Below are 20,658 nucleotides of genomic sequence, written 5' to 3'. Positions count from 1 at the left end.
CCTTGTAGTGGTTTTTCAATATATAAAATGAGCTTATAAGAAAGGTGGAGAAAGGCTATTTACCAGAGCCTATAGTGATAGGACAAGGGGCAATGGTTTTAATCTGAAAAAGGGTAGATTTGGATTGGATATAAGGAAGATATTTTTAACATGAGGGTGGTAAGGCACTGGCACAGGTTGCCCAGAGACCTTGTGGATGCCCCATTCCTGGAAGTCTTTAAGGCCAGAATAGATGAGGCTTTGAGCAACCTGATCTAGTGGAAGGCGTCCCTACCTGTAGAATGGAAGTTGGAACTAGCTGATCTTTGAAGTCTCTTCCAGCCCAAACCATTCTGTAATTCTGTGACTGTAAACTCAGGTACAAACTTATTTTATTGGAACACACAGTTTTCATAAAATCCAAATGCTTTGTTAAATAGGACAGATTTGAGCAGATCACTGACTTGAAAGAGAACCTGGAAAAGACATGAAAACACTGATTTTTTTGCTCTTTTTCTTCACCTACAGAATTCAGTGCTTTCTTTTTTTTCTGAAATGAGTTACTTTTTAAAATAAAATTCAACCAAAGTATAGAATCCAAGTCAAAATGCCAGTGAACAGCTTTAGTTACCCTAAAGGAAGTTTATTTTCTGAAGTATCTATACCTTCATGAAACATTTAATTGTTAAGGTTTTTTATTATTTTGCTTCTTTGCAAATGAAGCAGATTTTTGGAAACTTGTAGTCATTCATGAAAGACGACTTTTTATTTCTCTGCATTTTTTTCTTTAGAAAGGTTGGAAAGCCACCTCCAAACACCTACATGCTCATGCTTTATTTAAAAATCATCCAAAATGTGCAGTGGAATTGAAAATGCCAGACAGGTGTGAATACAGGCAGGGAAAATCACAGAATCACAGAATATGCTGGAAGAGACCCACAAGGATCATCAAGCCCAACTCCTGGCCCGGCACAGGACCATCCCCAAAAGTCACACCATGTGTCTGAGGGAAAATGAGTATGTTATAATGGCTGTAACTGTAGATGGGGCGTAGAGTCTATACAGTTTACAGTAAGGGAAGAAGTTGGATGGAGCAAAAAGATGGTGCTCTCCCCCAGGGATTTCTTCCTTGAACTCTCTGGACTGACACTCAAGTGTCCTTTCTTCAACACAGTTTTGGTTTATATTCAGGCCATTGAGCCAGACATTTTAAGGAGTAGTTTATATCCACAGGCAAGCTAAGTAGAATTAATAGTCAGGTTCCCATGGGGACTGGGATTGATATTGTGACTGCTATTATGTCTGTGTCGTATACAATATAAAAATAATAAGGGATTTGTTTGTCCTTCCATCCATTGTCCCGCCATCTGTGAGTACTATCAGAGAGGTCAGGCACAATTTAGCTTTTAGAGATTAAATGGGATTCACTGGATATATAAAACACTTCATTAGAGATAATACAGTTCTATTTGACATTCCCATAGGGGATTTAGAGAGACAAGGATTACGCAAAGTAGTATTGGCAGTTTAATGTCAAATTTGGAAAAGGTAAATTAGGAACTGATTCAGTGACTACAAGCAACTTTGGCCTTCATGATTTTCAAAGGGCACAAAAAACAGATTAATGGAATGTAGTATTTCTCTAAAAGATAGTAAAGGTCATTGCAAACATGGGCTTTTATGCTAGTGCGCAGATTGTACCAAATTTAAGAGCAAATCTAAAACTAGAAGGTACTTTGTAATTGTTTTCCCAGTAAAAGCACAGAACTCATCAGAGGAAAAGACATGCAGTTCTGGATGTTTTTGTAAATAAAAAATTTCAGTCGTTTCTTATGTGTAAAATGTCCACATTCATTTGGGATAGCATGCATTGCTAAAGATTATAGAATTTTCATGTAGACAAATAATTGCTTCTTGGCACAGACCAGTATTGGCATAGTTTGAATTTTAACATTATTCAAAAAAATTGGATGTATTTTGTTTTAAAATATGTGTGGAAATGTAGCACCATGCTAATTCATTCCCTTCAGCTGAGTTTTTGGGGAGAGGAGGCAATATTCTAAAGTAGTAGGAATAAATTAAATAATGCAATTAATAAATCATATAAATTTTGTAGTTAGGACCTCTTCTTTTCCCCACATTTCAACAGTTTTAAATCTTTTCTGTAGGAGCCAGTTCAACTCAAACACAGACTTCAATTTAAATATTAGGATATTATTGGTTATGATTCTCCAGACACAGGTTTGATTTACTTTTTATCAATGGTTGCATGTTCTCTAGAGTCTTTGCTGCCTTCAGTAGAAATATTTTATTCACATAGCTGAGATCTGTAACATATTACTCTTCCTCTTGCTTTTCTTTTTTTCTTTTTTTCCCAGATTGAATGCTCAAGTATATCTGACTACTCAGAAAAAATTATCAAGGCCAACCACTTGGACAACAGTAAGGCATATATAAATACATATAAATATATATAAATCCTTTTCTTTCAGGAAAAAGAGAAGATAACTGATTTGCTTTCTCTGATTAATTTAGGTTGTGTGGTTTATATATAAATGGTAGTTTTGCAGAATTGACTTACATAAATACAAAACTAAGCACCTCATTCTAGGCACTACAACAATTCTTCACAGGAATTACTGTTACTTCCACATTTACTTCTAGACTCACAGACAATAGAAGCAAATAGGACTTATCAACAGGCAGTTTGATTTAGGAAAGCAGACAGAAGATCCCATATTAGAGTTGAACTTTTCAAATTAATTCTGCCATTTGAATTCCACCTTATCTCTTAAATAGAATTCACACACACACACACATATGCTGACATTCAAATTGAAATAAGGTTCAAAGCAAAAAAGTATTCTACAGCAATATAGATTTTTCACTAAGATTTCTGACTTTCAACTTTTAAAAAATACTTTTTTTTTCCAAAACATCAAAACACACAAACAAAAATGTCCTGTTCTCAAAATAAAACTATCATAGAAAACTTCTTTTTTCTTGGAAAAAAAAAACCTGATGAAATTTCCAGGAATGTGGAAACTCTAAATTAAAAAAAAACAAACCACACTAAAAACACCCCCAACCTACTGAAAATTCTTAGCACAAAATAATCTCTAAGCAGCTCTATTTCATGCCTTCAGTCCTCCTCCAAATCACAGTACACAAGATATCTTTGTAACAGCCTAAAAAATCCGTCTTTTTTTAACTGAGGCTGTGAGACAGTTCCTGTTAAAAAGTGCTCTTTGTGAAGAGCTTGCCTTTGCTGCAGAGCAGGTCAGGTCTGAGCTGGCTGGGCTGTTCCATGTGCCCCCACTTTTAGCTGTGTCTGCACTGATGCTCTTCTCACAAAGGCACAGGAATAGATTTCTGTTCTGGTTTAGATCTGTTCTAATTTTTATTGCTGTCACTGGCACTTTCTGACTAACACGGAGCTCTTTGGGAGGAGAATTTTTTGTACAGTATGGATATTCAAGGGGTGTGGTGTGAAACAGCAGTGACACGGGATATAAGAGGACAGCCAGCATGCGCAACTTTTGGTTCAGGAAAAGAAGGAATTATAGTAAAGGACCACAAAATACTCTTCTTCACAGTAGAGATAAGGCACTAAAGCTGTGAGGTGTGAGCTCAGCTTGATTGTCCTGCACCTTTGATGCACAGCTCGTATATTCCTGGAGTGACCTTCTATCAGATAGCAACAAAAATAGCATACCACAAATCAATTTGCATTTGGATTTCCAGCAACAGGAATTGTGTGTGAAAGGACCATTGTCAGAATAAATTAGAAGGTTCCAATGTGCTCCAGAGGTTGCAGAAGGTATTTATCTCCACTTCTTTCTCCTGTTTCTACAAGGAGCAAGTCATTAAGAAACTGTGGAGGAAGAAGCAGAAACCCCTCCCCTTTGTCAGGAGACTTGTCTGGACAGGTTCAGCAGTCTGCATGACTGCAGTTTGGTCACCAGTATAAACAATTTACACAGCTGAACTAACATTTACACTCTCGCACTTTACACTGACCAGCATTCACTTTCATTTTAATGCAGCCAGGTACCAAGCCAAAGGACCTTGTTGCTCATGGAAATTTTTCTTTTTTTCCCCCTAAATGTTTAGAGAAATGCAGACTCAGCAAAAGGGGCTGAACCAAGAGAAAACTCACTGTTTCCAGAACAGATACAATACAGCTGGGGACAGCACAATCTATTCCCACATGATGCCTTATGAAGATGTTTCATCAAAGTGAAGGGAGGTGGAAGGAACTTGTGCTGCTGCTGCTTTTACTGTGGCTGTTCTAGGTGTAAACAGAGGGCTTCAAAGTCTGCAGGTGTGTCAGTCTGGCAGCTGTCAACAATGCTAAAATTCACTCCAAAAGAACTGTGACAGTGAAAGATCCTAGGAGAAATGAGAACTCAAGAGAACTCATAGCTGGAGCTTATAGGCAGGCATAGTCTTCAGTATAACAACAGATGAACTGTTGAGTACTGCGAAAGAAAGGAGTTTAAAGAATGGGAAAGAGAAGAGAACTCTTCTCTTTTCCAATCAGGTTGCTCTTACCAGCTGATACTTTGTGTTACCAGTCTGAATCAGAGTGTTCCAAGCCTCTTAAGGGGCCACTGGATTATAAATTTGCTATGCAAATAAGGTGGTCACATCCGGTTAGAGTCATACTAGTACTGCACGTATTTGGGAAAGACAAACCTCATTTTTCCTGGGCTGAGTTCTAAAATTCACTCAATCCACACTTCCACTCTTAACCAGCTAATCTAGTTATAGCTAAATTAAATTACCTTCATCTTTCCCAAACTGAATGTTGACCATTTCATCAATAAAAATTGCCATTAATTAAGAGTAATAGAATAATGTTATCAATTAGTAATGGAAAGTAAAATAGTCCCTGTTCACCTTATTCCTAAATTTCAAGTGCATCTGTTACCTTGTCAAGGAAGAATCCAGAACCACGAGACTTTATGCACTGCAGCAAGCAATATAAATAGCAGAGAAACACACTCTGTAAGGTATTTGTCACAAGCTGAAAATACATTTGTAAATAGGAAATGTATTTTTTAAAAAAGCAGGAATGATTCGTGACTTGTGTCACTTGTCCGGAAACAAAACTATTTGTTACAACTGAACTGAATATGGACCACCATTTAATTTTTCCTTAAGCACTGTGTCTGTTCTGGTGCCAAAGAATTCTATCATTAGTCATTGATTTACTTTTGTAGGGCATAACCAGCGTCCTGTAAAGTAGTATACAGTATTGCCAGTAATTTTTAATGTGCTGTGTTGTAATAGTGTCTCTGAAGATCTGGTATTCTACTATATCAAACTCCTAACAGCCTTTTTAATTTCCTTGAAACTAATTTGGTGATGAAGTACCTGACAACAACGTTTCCCAGCAGTCACTTTGAGTAACTCTGGAAAACTGTGCACATCTAAAACAGATAGAAGATTTAGATGTGAATGAGTCAATCATGAAGCAGAAAGGAATGAAAAATTATTTTTCATGAGAGAACTGTTTGTACAAACTTTCTTGTTTGTGTACTGTCGGGCTAGATATGACTTTCTCAGTTGAGTCAGCTCCCCCTAATTCATGGAAAGAATAAGTCCTAGTTTTCCTCACTGGGAATCCATCATCATATGTTTGAAAAGCAGATGAGAATTAGATCCTAGTTCAATAATCTGTAATATCTCGGTGGTAATATCATGAATGTGCAAAACTGCAGGCATGTTTAAAGGATTCTAGGTGGATTCTTTGAATTACTTGGTCAATGATCTAGAAATCTTCCAAATTTCAAAGGTCATGTAAAATGAGATCATGCAGGTGAGCAGGTAAGGCTGGTTTTTCTGTTTTTTAAATATGGGGGGTTTTTGTTTGGCCTTTGTTGTTTTGTTTTGTTTTGTTTTCTTTTTTCTTTTTCCTTTTATACTGATTCTAAAACTTCTGTTTATTATACTTACTGGAAGTAGTTTTTAAATAGTTTAAAATCCATTGAGTCACGTGGAGTCACCCCTTATCTACAGGCGTTCAAGAAGAGAATCATATTGAAAAGGTCAGCCTGACATTCACCAGTAAGGAACTTATTCAGGTGTTTTATTATGTGAAACGTATTTCTTTGGATTCTCTTTTCAGTAATCACAATATTTAAAGGTAAAGTGGAAGAAGTTGAATTACCTGTGGATAAAGTAGACATCATCATCAGCGAGTGGATGGGTTACTGTCTGTTCTATGAGTCAATGTTAAACACAGTCATCTTCGCACGAGACAAGTGGCTGGTAGGTGCTCTGCATGTCATACTCCTTGCTGGAGCAATCATCATTTATTTTCTGACTACAAGCCTTCCCTTTGCTACTGGCACCAGAATAAAATTCAGTTACATCTCCAAGTGCCATTTCTTGGGCTTTAAGATAAAAAACGGGAATCTCAGTGAAAGAGCTTTGCTTTTGATTAGCTGCTGGCTGGTGAAATTTGTATAGACACTACCTAATGACATTGCTACAGGCTGCAAGAATTGCTGTGATTAAAGCTGGTGTGACAGTCTGAAGGAAAACAATAAAGGCATGCAAGGGGTGCTTGTCTGGTTTTTGTATGTGCAGTTCAAAATGTGATGTCTTTGTCAGGTGAATAGATTACGAGATCCATTTCCCCAAAATTCATCAACAGAAACCTGGAGGGCTAATGTTTCCAGACCGAGCTGCTTTGTACGTGGTAGCAATTGAAGACAGACAGTACAAGGACTTCAAAATTCACTGTGAGTAACACTTTTCTGTGGTTATTTCCCTAAAATATTTGATTTATAAAGGCTTACTGTAATCTCATTATTGGCAAAGGATTGCAAAAGCCAGGAAATCACACTGACCAGGCCAGAATTCCAGTATAAATGTGAACATTAAGGGTACGTTAGTCTGCTGATAAATTCAGGAAACTTGCAGTAATTTAAAGTGCACAAAAGAAAGATGCATTAGTAAATTGATGTAGACTTTGCTTAGAGTTATATTAATACCCCTACCTGTATTTAAAATGTGGATGATAGGAGATTTAGTTTTTTGGTTCTTTTAATAAATATATAATCTACCATAACAGCCAGGAAAATTGGTGATATTCTTTTGCCATGCAGGTCCTTGTTTTTGTTTTTTAACATAACAAGAACAGAAAAATAATAAAATGCAAATTAATTATAAATGTTACAAATTAATTATAAATGTTACAAAATAACCCTAGAAAAAATTATATCTCCATAATAAGCTCGTCAAGGAAAAAAAAAAACCCACAACATGTAATGCTTTTTTTAACTTTTAAAAGCATTTTCTGTGAGAATTTTTAAATTAAAAATAAAGATTAGAAATTTCAATTTTACTTTTATGTTAAAAAGGGTTCTAAATTTTTTTTTATATATATATATATATATATATATATACTTCATAGATGCATAAAATTGACTATTCTCTTGCTTTTAAAATGTTGGGAGGATTTCCTTGAAGTAGTGACCTCTACAGGTGACCTAGTCCAGGCTCCTGCTCCAAGCAGGCCAGATTTCACAATTAAAGTAAGTCACTCATAGGGTCCTGCACTGCTGTCAGGAGATGGGGATTCCGTAGCTTCTCTGAGTGAAGCACCCTTAGGAGTAAACATGTTTCTAAATATCCAGACTGACTTTTCCTTTCTGAGATTTGCCTTCATTCCCTCATCATCAGAAATGAATCTGACTTTTTCTTTGTTTATGTGGCAGCAGATAGCAAGTAGATACCACCGTTAGTTTTTGCTGTCCCAGGCTAAGCAAACCCCATTTTGTTAGACACTCCTCATGTCTTAGCATGTGGTTCATTTTCATCACTAAAAGATCATATTCCTGGTTCATGTTCAGCTTGTTGTCCCCAGGTCACACAAGTTTGGATTTATTTGATCATAAGATCATAATAGTTGTGATGAAATGAGTAAGTTTTACATTATTTCAGTTTTCTTTTCCTTTTAAATTTTTTTGCTTTTATTTATTTTTCAGAGCTGGACAATTTCACTTAAAGGCATTTTCCATTAGGGGACAAAAAACCCCACAAAATTCCTAAGCAGTTATAGTAATCAAAGATACATAAAAAAGTTTGCGTTAATTTAGTGGGTTCAGTCAATCTTTAATAAAAAAGTCTAACTCCTTGCCTCTCACCTCCTCTCAGAAGAAAGTTTGGTGTTTCTGTATTTAAATTCAGTACTAATACACAGAACTGTCAATCGGTCACATTTGCTGTTTTAGGTCAAAAGTGAGCCCAGTGCAGCATGGCGGTGACAAGAAGTCTCTGAAGGTGCTAGGGTGAATTATATCTCCTCCTCAAGCACAGCCTAGATTTTTCTCCTTGGTTACATGATGACCTTGACAGCTAAATTCCTTACAAAATGTACAGATTCAAATGGATGTATGAAGCATTCATTCTGTAAAGCAATCAAAGCCATTTTGGCCTAAAATCCTTTATGTGCTTTTTTCACCTCGTGTTTGAACCCTTTCCTTTCTAGACCTTGAGCCTTTTTCTTTTCTGTTCTTAACTCGGGGAGAGAGGGGGTTCATAATTAAAAAAAATGTTTCAGGTTCTCTTTTTCTCTTCTAAAATGTTGTTTTCCTTTAAGACACTTTCTTTTCTAATTTCACCTCTAATTTCTCTTTCCCCCTCGCTTTACGTACCCTGTATTTTCAGTTCTTTCCATCTCACTATCTGTCTGCACCACCATCTTGTCTCTCCTCCATTTTGCTTTTCTGTCATGATGTACATGTACATTAAAACTTGGATGTCCCAAATATTGAAACACAGCTGTAATTCTACTCCTGTCAGTAATTCACTTGCTGAAACTAAGACTACTTAAATAATCAAAAGAGCATGCAAAGTGCTGATTGAATAGCAATCTGTGAAAAAAAAAAGTATTAACCAGAATGGATAGGAAAGGATAGAATAACCCTAACAGCTATTCCAAAGACTCAGCCTGACATATTATATGATTTTGGGCAACACTCTCAAATGTCTAAAGCCACAATAATCATCAACAAATCTCATATAACATGGCTTTGGAGACACCAAAGAACAAAGACCACTTCTTCAAAGATGTACATTGAGGGGTTATTTTGCCACAACTGCATTATCTGTAAAATAACAGTGATGACATAGACAACTGGGGCAGAGAGCAAAGAGCTAAAGAGGAAATCTGAAAATTAGGGGATGGTAGAAATTCTTTCAAATGAAAGATGCTTTGAGAAACAAAATATACTTTCTATTATTACTGCTAATCTTGACATATCTCTTTGCATTGACAGGGTGGGAGAATGTGTACGGCTTTGACATGACCTGTATTAGGGATGTTGCCATGAAGGAGCCGTTGGTGGACATAGTAGATCCAAAGCAAGTGGTGACCAATGCCTGTCTAATAAAGGTTTGGTAATTCCAAATATACTCAATTATGAATGTTTACAACAACTAACTGTAGGATCCTTTGGAGACCTGCTGCTTGTGTTTTACTGCTACCTTTATATGCTTTTATCTAGCTGCAGAAGCCATCATCATAGAATGCTATCATGCTGAGAAGGAAAGACATGCAGTTTTAAATTAGTCAGTACTGGTATGCTGCACATGCTTAATACTGTCACATGAGCTAAGCATGAGCAGTGATACCTTGATTTCTTATGGAATACCCAAAAGCAAGATGTTCCTTGTGACTCTACTCATCTGGCTACTGCAAGCTGTAACTCAAGACTCTTACAAATTTTATGTATGCAAATACTGGATAAAGAGAGACATGGTGTATTTAGATATGGATTTTAATTGCCCTACCTTCTTGTAAATAGAGGTTGGAAATTACTGATGGAATGCTGCTGAGGAGAAGGGGTAAATGAATTTTGTTTGCAGTAAAAAAGATGGAAGCATCAGTTTCTTGTCTGTCTGATGATACAACTAACTTACTCCAGAATGTGATCAGAATTGAAACCTAATTTATTTGTCTAACTTCCTAGTTCTTAGCCTTATCCAGAATGCTACTGTGTTCTTCCAGCCCCGACATCTCCATTTAGAGGTTAGCTTGTACCCTGCCCTACATATAAGACAGAATGGTCACTAATCTGTTTTCACAAGATCACGTTAAGAGTGGAGGAACTGCCTGCAGGAATATTTTAAAGCTCTAAAATTCCTTCCACGTGAAGTAATCCTCCTCATGTGGGACTACTCTCATAAATAAGGCTGTCTGCGTCAACAGCAGTGGAAGGATCAGGTCCATGAATCCAAGAGTATGCTCATTTATCCCAAAGAGTCAGTTTTAATTTTTCACTTTCACTTTTTGCCAGTAACAAACACGGCATTAAGCATTCCCACATGTAATAAGGAAAGACATACCTCTAGTCTGCAGAACCTTTACTGAAAGCAGCAGAAAGGAACAGAAGTAGAAACTCTGTGTGACAACGTATGCATGCACAGTCCATCTGCACTGAGGGGAACACAGGATGGTTGTGCCTGAAAACAGCCTGAGCCAGAGCAATTTCAAATTGCAATACACACAAAGGAAACAGCTATTTAGAGTGCGTAGAATATGTCCAGAGAGTGAGAGATAAAGGGGTAAAAAGGGGTTGGCTTCTCTGGAATAAAAAACTGCACACCCTTAAATGGAGTACACATCCAGCACTTTATTTAGAAGGTCTTTGAGAGTAATTGGTTTTACGAAGACAGACAAAAATTTTCAAAGTGTTCCTATTCAGGTTTTATGTTTCGTTTTGACATCTTTTGTCCATATAGTGAATGGTGCTATACCATATAGTGGCACTGCGAGAGCAAAGCAGGTAATAACTACGCAGTCAGAGACCACTTTCCATTCCAGAATCTGTCACTCTCACAAACTGATCACTAAAAAAACAGAAAACTGTTAATGAAAGGCATGACGGAGGGAGGCCTATGTTCAAGCTAGCAATATGGAAGCCAGAAAAACAGAGTCTGCATTGTTGGGTGTTTTTTAAATTTCATTTACTTTTGCACATGGTGTAAATATAAAGTATATTTCTTTAATCCTGAAAATATTTGTGAATTCAGAAAATTATATTAGCCTAAGAAAACATTTGAGAATAAACAAAGCCATAATGTTTAATTATTCAAATGTTTTATTACAGCACTTCAAGATAGCACAGCTTGTTCATATTAGATTCACAGAGGGATTTTTAGGGTGTATTCAACCCAAAGCCAGCTAACTTAGGATGCCTACAAGATGAGTCTGGGTTCTCTATACATTAGTCAGTGGATGGACTAGTCACTAGATGCATTCCTCAGAGACCAGTCAGAGCCCTGTGCTTCTGCAGTTATTTTGATTCCCAATTTAGATGCTCTGAATTGTTCTACAAAATCAGCAAAATAAGACAGCCCGTGCACGCTGTGTAACCATGACACTTAGCTAAAATGCTGGAGACTTGAGAAAAAGTTCCTGTTTTGTACTCCTCAGAAACTGGATGTAACACAAGTCTTGAATCCTTTAAGGAACTCTAGCCACTAGGCCACAGGTGTACTGGGGGTGGTATGCAGAGAATACAGCATGTTCTGTGTCGTGGAAGCCATTTCCTTTTGAATGATTTCCTCTTAAATATATCTCAGGGGCACAGGAATGGGAGTCGTCTGTTTAATTTCCAAGCCAGGGAGAGTAGTGGGATCAAAGCATCTTGAATCAATCAGTCAATAACTGAACTCAGGATAAGCATACAGGTGTCCTACTGAGGGACTACTGCTTTCAGTAATATTGCCAAAAAAAGGAAAAGTTTGTTTCAAACTCAGTAAAACAGTTGTTTCCTTCTCTGATCCCCTTGTACTTTGGAAAAATACAAATGTGTTTGGGTTGACTGAAAACTTTTTCTGCCTGTTAATTCTGATTTGGTGTCAGCACCAGAGACTAAAATAACAATAAATCCATTGTTCACACACCTGTAGAAAAACCTGCAACTGACAAAACCAAACAAGAACAAAGGATATGCCACATCCAGTTTGTAATAAAAAATACTGTTATGCTTTCCTGAATATCCTTCCCTATCTAGACACAGAACTAAAAAAAAAAAAAAAAAAAAATCTGTTTCCGTGTTCTTTCCAAGTACAGATTACAGCTCCTGCAGACACCACTTTAAGATTACACAGTTTAATGCTACTTAAATCACAAACTGCCTTCCTTGCACAAAAAAAAATTATGCAACATTCTTGTTTATCAGAGCCTGTCTGGGAAGGGGATCAGAAAAGAGGTGCTGTGGCACTCTAGAAGCAACCTTAATTCTGATTCACATGAAGAAAAGGGATAGGCAGCAAGTCAGCATTTTTTCCAGGAGCAAACCTGATTGAAAGCTGTTTCTCCCATCAGAAGAGAGCTGCCTTCATCCACGGTGATACCATTCAAACAAGAAATAGTAGCTGGCAACACAGCATCTCAACCTCACTGTTGATTCTAAATGATACATCGTTTGCTCAGTCCTAAAGCGATTTGTGCCACAGGACAGTCTAAGAACCATTCTTTATGAAGTGAATGTGAAAACTAGACCTCTCTCTGTCTCTGTGCAACAGGGACATGTACCATGGGATGTCTCATGGTCTTTCATGCAGTGTCAACCATGGTCTGAACCCCCTTACTCAGCTGATAATTCTGACACTTTTACTGCTGCTTAGCTTAAAACATTTTATTTTCGTACTGTGATAATAAAGAGCTGTATTTTGATCACATTCCTGCGTAACTATGCCCATTTTGTTGTTGTTGTTGTTGAAATCTGAATGAAATCTGGTAAATCATGACTTTTCCATTTATTTTATGCAATGATAGTATTTGTCCCCTGTGCAGTTAGCTGCAATAAGCAGTGCCATTGAATATAAGAATATATAGGTAGCCAGACTACAATTCAAAGAGATCACCAAAACTGGACTCATCTGTTCTCAAAATTATATTAACTAATAAAAAACCCCACATATTTGTCTCATACCTTGTATAGTAAAAAAGGCATGTTTCTGTCCTTAAAAAAAAAGACTGTGAAAGTGACCAACATTTTAGGCAGCCCATCTGTTCAATATTTTTGATAAATTTCTACTAACTTCTCTAATAAAAATATTTCCTCGTTCTTTTGATTCCACTTTACCCTGCAGAGCCAACACGGCTCAGAGAGAGGGAGCTAGTTCCCTATTATGTGCCTCACCATTAGACTTAAGTCACAATTTCCCCACAGTGATACCACTAAAAAGACACCAAAAATTACAGAAATCTGCAGCTATCACCCACCAGTCCAGTCTAGCTTGTCAAAGCTTGCAGTCTGCTGTGGAACTCTGCCAGGAGACCTCAGAAGTTCTTATTCCCACTATGCTTTTTTCTTACCTTCTTTTAAGGGCAAAAACCCAAAAAACATTTTAAGGCTATCACAGTTTTAAATGATCAATTATATGCATGGGTCACTTGTAAACACTAGTGCCTCAGGGTGTCATCGTAATGTAGTACAATAATTTTCATTATGTTTAAGTTGTTCTTGAGCAATGCTAGCCAGACAGGACTAAAAAAACCCCTCCAATGGGCAGTCTAGACTCTGTCCTCCATTTTTGCAGGGTGGATCTGAAGAAATGCTGGTGAGATCAGAGATAGGATTCCTGGTATAGGGTGGTAGAGAAAATTTGTATTTCTGCCTACAAAACTTCTCTTTCTCTGTATGCATGAGCAATGAGGGTATCAGAATGAGCAATGAGGATATCAGAAAGTGCACTGATTTCCCACAGTATTAGAACACAATTAGTAGTACTGCAGACTTATTATCCTCCTTATCATGACTACGAGTTCTGGAAACAACCCAGATAAAAGCAATACCAAAAGCTGGGAAAATCAGGTCCATCTGGCAAACACAGTTTAAGCCTTGAACAGGGAGATTTAAATATTGATGGAAATAAGCAATCTTAAAGACTACATCATTGCTTCCAACTACTGCAATCAAGCTATAGCACAAGTTACATAATTTGCTTCTGTCTTGTTCAAGAGTAAGGTCCCTGTGGACTGTCCATTTGGAATCAGTTATCTGACAAAGGACTAGAAAGCATTACCATTAGAAAGCAGGACCCTCTCACACCTCAAATGTTTCAACTGCTTGACATGGTCAAATCACTTTTCCTTTCAGAGATGCACAAACAAACAAAAAGCTTATTTTTATTAAAAACCCAGCTCTGCCAACATCTTTCCTCAATGCTGACAGTCTTCGATGACAAAAGGTCTTTGAACTGGGACCTATATCTTCATTTCAACATCCATCATGCCTGCATTTGTCAAGGCAGGTTTTTACTTTGATTTCCTCCAGCTCCTACAGCCCCTCCCTGCCATTCCCAAGAACACACAGTCTTCCGTGAGTGGCCTCTCTTGCCACACTCTGTCAGCTTAGTCACATAACTGGATCATTTGCTATTTTTTTGATATATTCAAGTGTACCACTGATTTCTTACAGTACTAAAGGGCTGCGAGTTGTCTTTGTGGCTGATAATTAAATAAAATGCTAAAGTAGATAACTCAACACTTACCTGAGAGTCACAGACTTCTGCATGTAAATGTCTTTTTCTTTCTCCTCGAAACAGGAAGTAGATATTTATACAGTGAAGACTGAAGAATTGGCATTTACTTCTGCATTCTGCCTCCAAATTCAACGTAATGATTACATTCATGCCTTGGTCACCTATTTTAATATTGAATTTACAAAGTGCCACAAGAAGATGGGATTTTCTACAGGTAATCTGTATTTCTTTTAATTTCATTTCTGTTGCTATCAGTCTATCAGTTCTGCTGTCCAGATGGTACAGAAAGGTTTAATTTACCACCAGGTTTGAATTTCAGTGATAAAAATTACTGTCATTCTGGGGAAGGTGAGCAGGATGGGGAAAGGGCAATTGCTTACAAGAATTCTATGGAAACAGAGGCTGGATTTCACAATGGCTACCAAGCTTAGGGTTCAGTGGGAATTATGACCTAGGAGTTTATGCCCCTCACCAGTTGTATCTAAATCCCATGTCAAGTTTTCAGATTAGATAGGGAATTATCGGTTCAGTGAGAGATAACAGCTCTGCATGCTAGTTTTCCCTAAATCCAAAACTCAACAAAGCTCTTGCTTGTCTCAGAGTCTAGAACAAAATCATCATTTTTTCCAAGCACACACTGCTTATGTAAATCATCTCTAACAATGTGAAACTCTAACTTACCTTGGTGAGCAGATATTTAAAGGAATAACCCCATTCCTTTAAGGCATCATTTAACTGACTGAACAAACCACAGTGTTGCAAGAAATGCAAAAACCTCATTCTGTATTAGCCTGACTGCATACAGGAGGTTGAAGGAAGTGTTTCTCTGCCTCTATTTAGTACATCATGATAAGGTAGGTGCAGAAGCAGTTACTCCATAAAAAAGTCATTTGGCCATCTGTTGCTGAAGGTCACCACTGTCTGGAAGACTGATTTAGATTCTCAGCTGGTGTCTGTTGGCAAAGCTCTACTGAATTCAGTAAAATATACCAGTTTGTGGGACATAATGAAGTGCCACTTGATTGATATGTAGTTTTTTTAATTATGAAGAAAATAAGTATGTGATTTGGAGTGGACTTGAAGACCTGTGCCTATATTACACACACACACACACACACACACACACACTCTTCATGGGGCACAAGTTTCCAGTTATGTCAGGCTTTTCTAAGGAACATAGCTCTGCATAAGGGTATATGTGTGTGTACAAGGTAGCAGTTACAATTTAAAATATAAATTCAATTTAGTTTTGGTCTAACACATTTTCACTTAAAAGTTTTACAGAGGCATGTCCAAATAGTAACAGAGCCTGGATCTGAACTCCTACAAGAAGATGTCTCCATTTAAATACTGTAATTAGTAGTCATTAAAACTGTCTGGACACATAGAGAGAAACTATCTGGTAAAATACTTTTCCTTTGGAAGATACCAGTTTGCCAGCACAGTTTCTGAGGAAAAGTTTGTTTATGTCAGTCTTCTGATACTAGAATTTTGGGGGAAAAAAACCAGTTAAAAATTCCTGTCCCGACAGTTTTTTGAAAATGCAACAGTATTTCCCCAGTCACAAAAAATTTCAAACTCCAAATATTTTTTTAAATATTGATGTTGAAATGAAATAAGATCATTATTTTATTTCACAGTGTTAATATATTATTAGTATGATACAATACAATGGCCTCATGTGACTGGGGATACAAATAGAAGAAAAATAAATTTCTCAGAGGATTTTTTTGCCAGATCGGGAAGCCTCTGAACTTGTTTAGCTATTCTTAGCTTCCTAGATGCTCCTGACTGCAAGAATGCTAGAAACACTAAGTAGCCAATATAATTTCATTAGGCACTGCTCAAAGATTTGAATTTAAATCAAGGGGGGAAAAAAGTAAATTAACAGCCTGAAATAGCAGAGGACTGTCAGAGGGATTCTGCTAAGCAAGACTAGAAATTCATTCCATCTCTGGCAGATTGCCCACGGTATATGCCTTTTAAAAATCCAAAGCCAGGTCAAGGTGCAAGTACCCTTTCACCAGCTCTATCCTCCTGGAAACTATAAAATCTGCTGTTCTGGGATCATGAGTGAAAGGTTTCATCTGTGGCATTGTAAATAATAGTTTTTGATGATTTTGTGTAATTATTTTTTGAACTAATTTAGACTTCTGACATTCAAAGCACTTAGTTTTAAAGATTTCCCCAATTTGAACATGTGGGGGTTGAAAGGAAAGCATCAAAAAGTGCCTGTCTTGCTCTGTAACCTCCTTTGTGGAATCCTTCTTGCTGGGTGTGATTCACATCTGACATATTCCACTAAAAATTAGAAGACAACCCACTGACAGCCATAGAATTAATTGTGTTGTTGTAAAGTATATTTACTAGTATAGTACATAAGTTAAAGCATTCTATGAGAAGAAAGGTTTTTTCCAACAGTTCCCAAGTCTTAATTGGATTTGCAAGACATGCAAGAAATTTTGATAAGTAATACCCATATATATATATTTTTAGCACCTGATGCTCCTTATACTCACTGGAAGCAAACTGTCTTCTACTTAGAGGACTATTTAACTGTGAGACGAGGAGAAGAAATCTATGGGACTATATCCATGAAACCAAATGCAAAAAATGTGGTAAGTCAGCATCCCTGATTCTAATTCCAGCTCCATAATCTCACAAACTCACAAACTATAATCAACAGTAAAGAAAATGCATATGAGTAATACAATGAGAATGCTAAAGGCATTCATGTTTATTAGTAAAAGCTCTAGTGACAGCTTCACTAAAGCTGCCAACCACAATGATAAAGCAGTGCTAATATTACAGAAGTCAGCCTGCAAACAAGCTAGCATGGGGAGAAAGGATTCAAATACATCACCAAATCAGGTGTCCTCTGTCATCTGCTTTATTCATATTTTGTGATGCAAGTAGGCAAAGGTCTCTTCATAGTGTCACTTAAATCAATGGTAAGATCCCTTCTGCCAACATAGGATGATCAAGAGCAAGCACTTCAGTTCCACATCTATGGCCATTGAGTGATCTCCCACTCAGTGCCCACAAACTCTCCAGTACAAAATCAAGTGACACATTTCATTTGGATGTCTGTGTGAACTCACTGATCAAATCTACTTAACTCATTAATCTAGTGATAGGGTTGTTTAAAAATTGTGGCTTTCCATAGACGATGCAGTGTTTTATTCAAGACTAAAACTAAAGCGTGATGGATTTCACACTACAATGACTGGTGAAAACTTCCTCAGTTTCTCTACTATGGGCTGAATCCCTCTATGTCAGTTATTCAGTACTTCTTTTAACTTGTGAGGAGACTATGAGACACACAGCTGCAGCAGTTGTAATTATTGAACTATTGCATTTGTTGACTGCAGCAAATCTTAGCATTTAATTGTCCTCCTTTTTTGTGTTACTTTTCCATTTTTGTACCAAACACAGTTTAGATATGGTTTTCATAGTAGTGAAACATTATACAGGAGAAGAAATAAACACAAAATAAATTTGGCATTAAAACAAACACATTCACCCCTGAAGCTACTGCTTGCTGTGAAAGAGAGGAAAATAGTCTGTTTCCTACCTTTATATTGTCCTTGGGGGACTGGCAAATTTTCTTTTGCATTGAGCATATCAATTTTCTTTGAGAGAAATGAATAAAATATCTCAAATTTGTTTGCACAGCAGTAGGCACCTGAATGCAGATTTACATGCTGAAATTAATGTGTTCTTGATAGTTGTCATAAAGCAGAGATACCACCTTGGTTCAAAAGGAAAGATGAAGGCTTTCAAAAGCTTGTAGAGTCAGAGCTTCCTTTTGTAGGGCTATGTAGTGCCTCTTTCCTAAAACCATGTCATTATAAGATAAAGAATGAATAAGGGTTTCTATACAATGGGAAGTTTACTAGATCTATTCTGGAATAACCCCTAGTGTGAAAGCTCTTTAGCCTAGATAAGGAGCATCTCAATGGGGAACACCCTTCAGAAATTTTTATATGATATGCATCATAATAGCACTTCAAAAACTTCCTAGTAGTAACCGGGACATTAAATCAGCCTCAAGAAGAATACAGAAATATGACCTAAGCACAGATTGTATGGTGAATGCTATTACACATCCTACACCCCGCTTTTTCAGTGTTAGCACCATTTAAAACGAAAAGAAGTTAGAAATCACTGTAGGTATCTTGAACCTGCAGGTCTTTTCAACTCAAACAGTGGTAACTGAATTGATACACTAAACTTATGGTGTTACTTACATGTTACATTTAAATCTTTTTACAGCGTGACCTGGATTTCACAGTAGACTTGGATTTTAAAGGACAGCTATGTGAAATGTCAGTATCTAATGACTACAAAATGCGTTAGCAGGAAACCTTGCAGAAAGATGAAAAGGAGAATTTTATCAAGTCTTGAACTGCTGAGCTTCAAGCTAAGAACAACTGTTCACAAGATTATTTTATTACCTACTAGAATGTTTACTCTGATGGAGAGCGGTAACCCGATCTTTCTTGCAGATAGTACAGGGGGGCTGGGATCCCACTGTGAATGTACAGTATACAGAACTGTAGCTTTTGTCAAACATAGGAAAAATTAAGCAACAGTCTTGAGTGTTCTGGTTAACTTCAGGATGGCAGAAGATGCATATACAAATTGTATTACTTACTGTGAATTTCTGGTTCTTCCAAGCTTTGCATGTTAAGATGATTAGGGCAGTTTTCTCACTATGAAAGACTACTACAGCACATTACTGTGACAGTATTAATGGACTTATATTCAATATAAATGAATATATATATATTGTACATGAGAAAAAATAATTTCATAATAGGAATTTGTTTTGTGAATATTTAATTCTCATTATGCAGTTATGGAAAGATAATGATGTTACCTCTGGCACTACTCTAGGCAGTGATATATTCCATTAACTGTCCATCCAATGTTATAGCTTTGGTAAATACTTCATGCAAAGTGTACATAAGAGCTGGGCATTTACAGGAAGTTCAACAACTATATTTTTGAGTGTCCTCTGGAAAATGTGGACCATTAGTTTTGAAATTCACTTTCACAACTGGATGTCTGTCAGAGCTTTAAAAAACATTTGCTTTTTATCCTTGAAAATATTCTGTGGTGAGTTTTTATAGCTGGATTTTGCATGAGACCTGAAATCAGACACCTAGTATTTAAATGTGATGAATGCAAAGTCTCTGAAATGGTGGATAATTCATGTTTTTTAGCCATGCCATATTTCAGTTCTTTGCAAGATTCTTAATACAAAATAATTAAAAAAATAGGAATTAGTGTTTCCTTTTGGTGATGTTTTAGATAAGTTTTAAATTGCAAATACTATTCTCAAGAGTGCAGTGATTTGCAGGAACAGATTAATGTCTTTAAAAATTGTCAATGGCTTCTGATAACACTAAGATGTCTGTAGCTTCCCCATCCCCTTAAGCCCCTTGTTTTTCTTACAAAATCTCCCGCTTTATTGTTAAACCATTAAGTGCTTACAATTCCGTATATGTATGTATCAGATCTTTTTACTATATGAATGTAGACCATTTAATCACATGTGATTCATCAACAACTGCATCATCAGTCCTATCCACCCATTTTCCAGTCTGTCTGCCATCAGGCACTAAACCGCTCTATCATGTATTGGATAAGATTGACTAGTTTTTTGCCTAAAAATCTTTTTAATCACCTGCAAATAAAGCATACTTGAAGATGTATTTTGCCAGTATTTGTCAACTTCTCATGCTTTCGAAAACTATATCTATTGATTTTCCCTTCACAGAAACTGTACAGTGCCTCCATTTTCTTATGGTCTAAAGATTATGGTCTAGGGATTGTATCACATGGTATCTATGTAGAATGAAATTAAACTGTATTTCAGCAGTAAAAGATGCTTTTTGCAATGTAGTTCATCACTGTTGTTTTAAAGCACTTTTCGTTCATTTTTTTAAATGAGGGTGAACAACTTTCCTCACAAAATCACTAGGATTTTATCTGTCAATAATGCTGTCATTTTCAAGGAATCAGTTCAGCTACTCTTTCAGTAATGGACTGGGAAAAAACCTTCTATAAGTCCCTTTCTAGTCACACTTCTGTAATTCTAAGACTTTAAGGTAAAGAATTCTACCAGATTTTTTTCTCAGGCCCCTCCATTTATATAAA

General features: G+C 36.8%; 1 protein-coding gene across 2 annotated transcripts in view; it reads left to right on the top strand.

Moving 5' to 3' along the window:
- The window catches only part of PRMT8 (protein arginine methyltransferase 8), a 58,136-nt gene extending 37,915 nt beyond the window's left edge, over window positions 1–20,221 (top strand). For both annotated transcript variants that reach the window (XM_027722104.2, XM_039381633.1), the window contains 7 exons: window positions 2,358–2,421; window positions 6,113–6,255; window positions 6,644–6,731; window positions 9,273–9,388; window positions 14,557–14,707; window positions 16,990–17,111; window positions 18,769–20,221. In XM_027722104.2, the coding sequence (XP_027577905.1) occupies window positions 2,358–2,421; window positions 6,113–6,255; window positions 6,644–6,731; window positions 9,273–9,388; window positions 14,557–14,707; window positions 16,990–17,111; window positions 18,769–18,852 (768 nt within the window). In that variant the 3' untranslated portion in view covers window positions 18,853–20,221. The remainder of the gene's footprint in view (window positions 1–2,357; window positions 2,422–6,112; window positions 6,256–6,643; window positions 6,732–9,272; window positions 9,389–14,556; window positions 14,708–16,989; window positions 17,112–18,768) is intronic.
- The last annotated feature ends 437 nt before the right edge of the window (window positions 20,222–20,658 follow it).

Source organism: Pipra filicauda, unplaced genomic scaffold, assembly GCF_003945595.2.
Source record: "Pipra filicauda isolate LSUMZ 115617 unplaced genomic scaffold, ASM394559v2 scaffold234_size1211729_pilon, whole genome shotgun sequence".
Classification (NCBI taxonomy): Eukaryota; Metazoa; Chordata; class Aves; order Passeriformes; family Pipridae; genus Pipra; species Pipra filicauda.
This window is presented reverse-complemented; position numbering and strand designations above follow the sequence as displayed.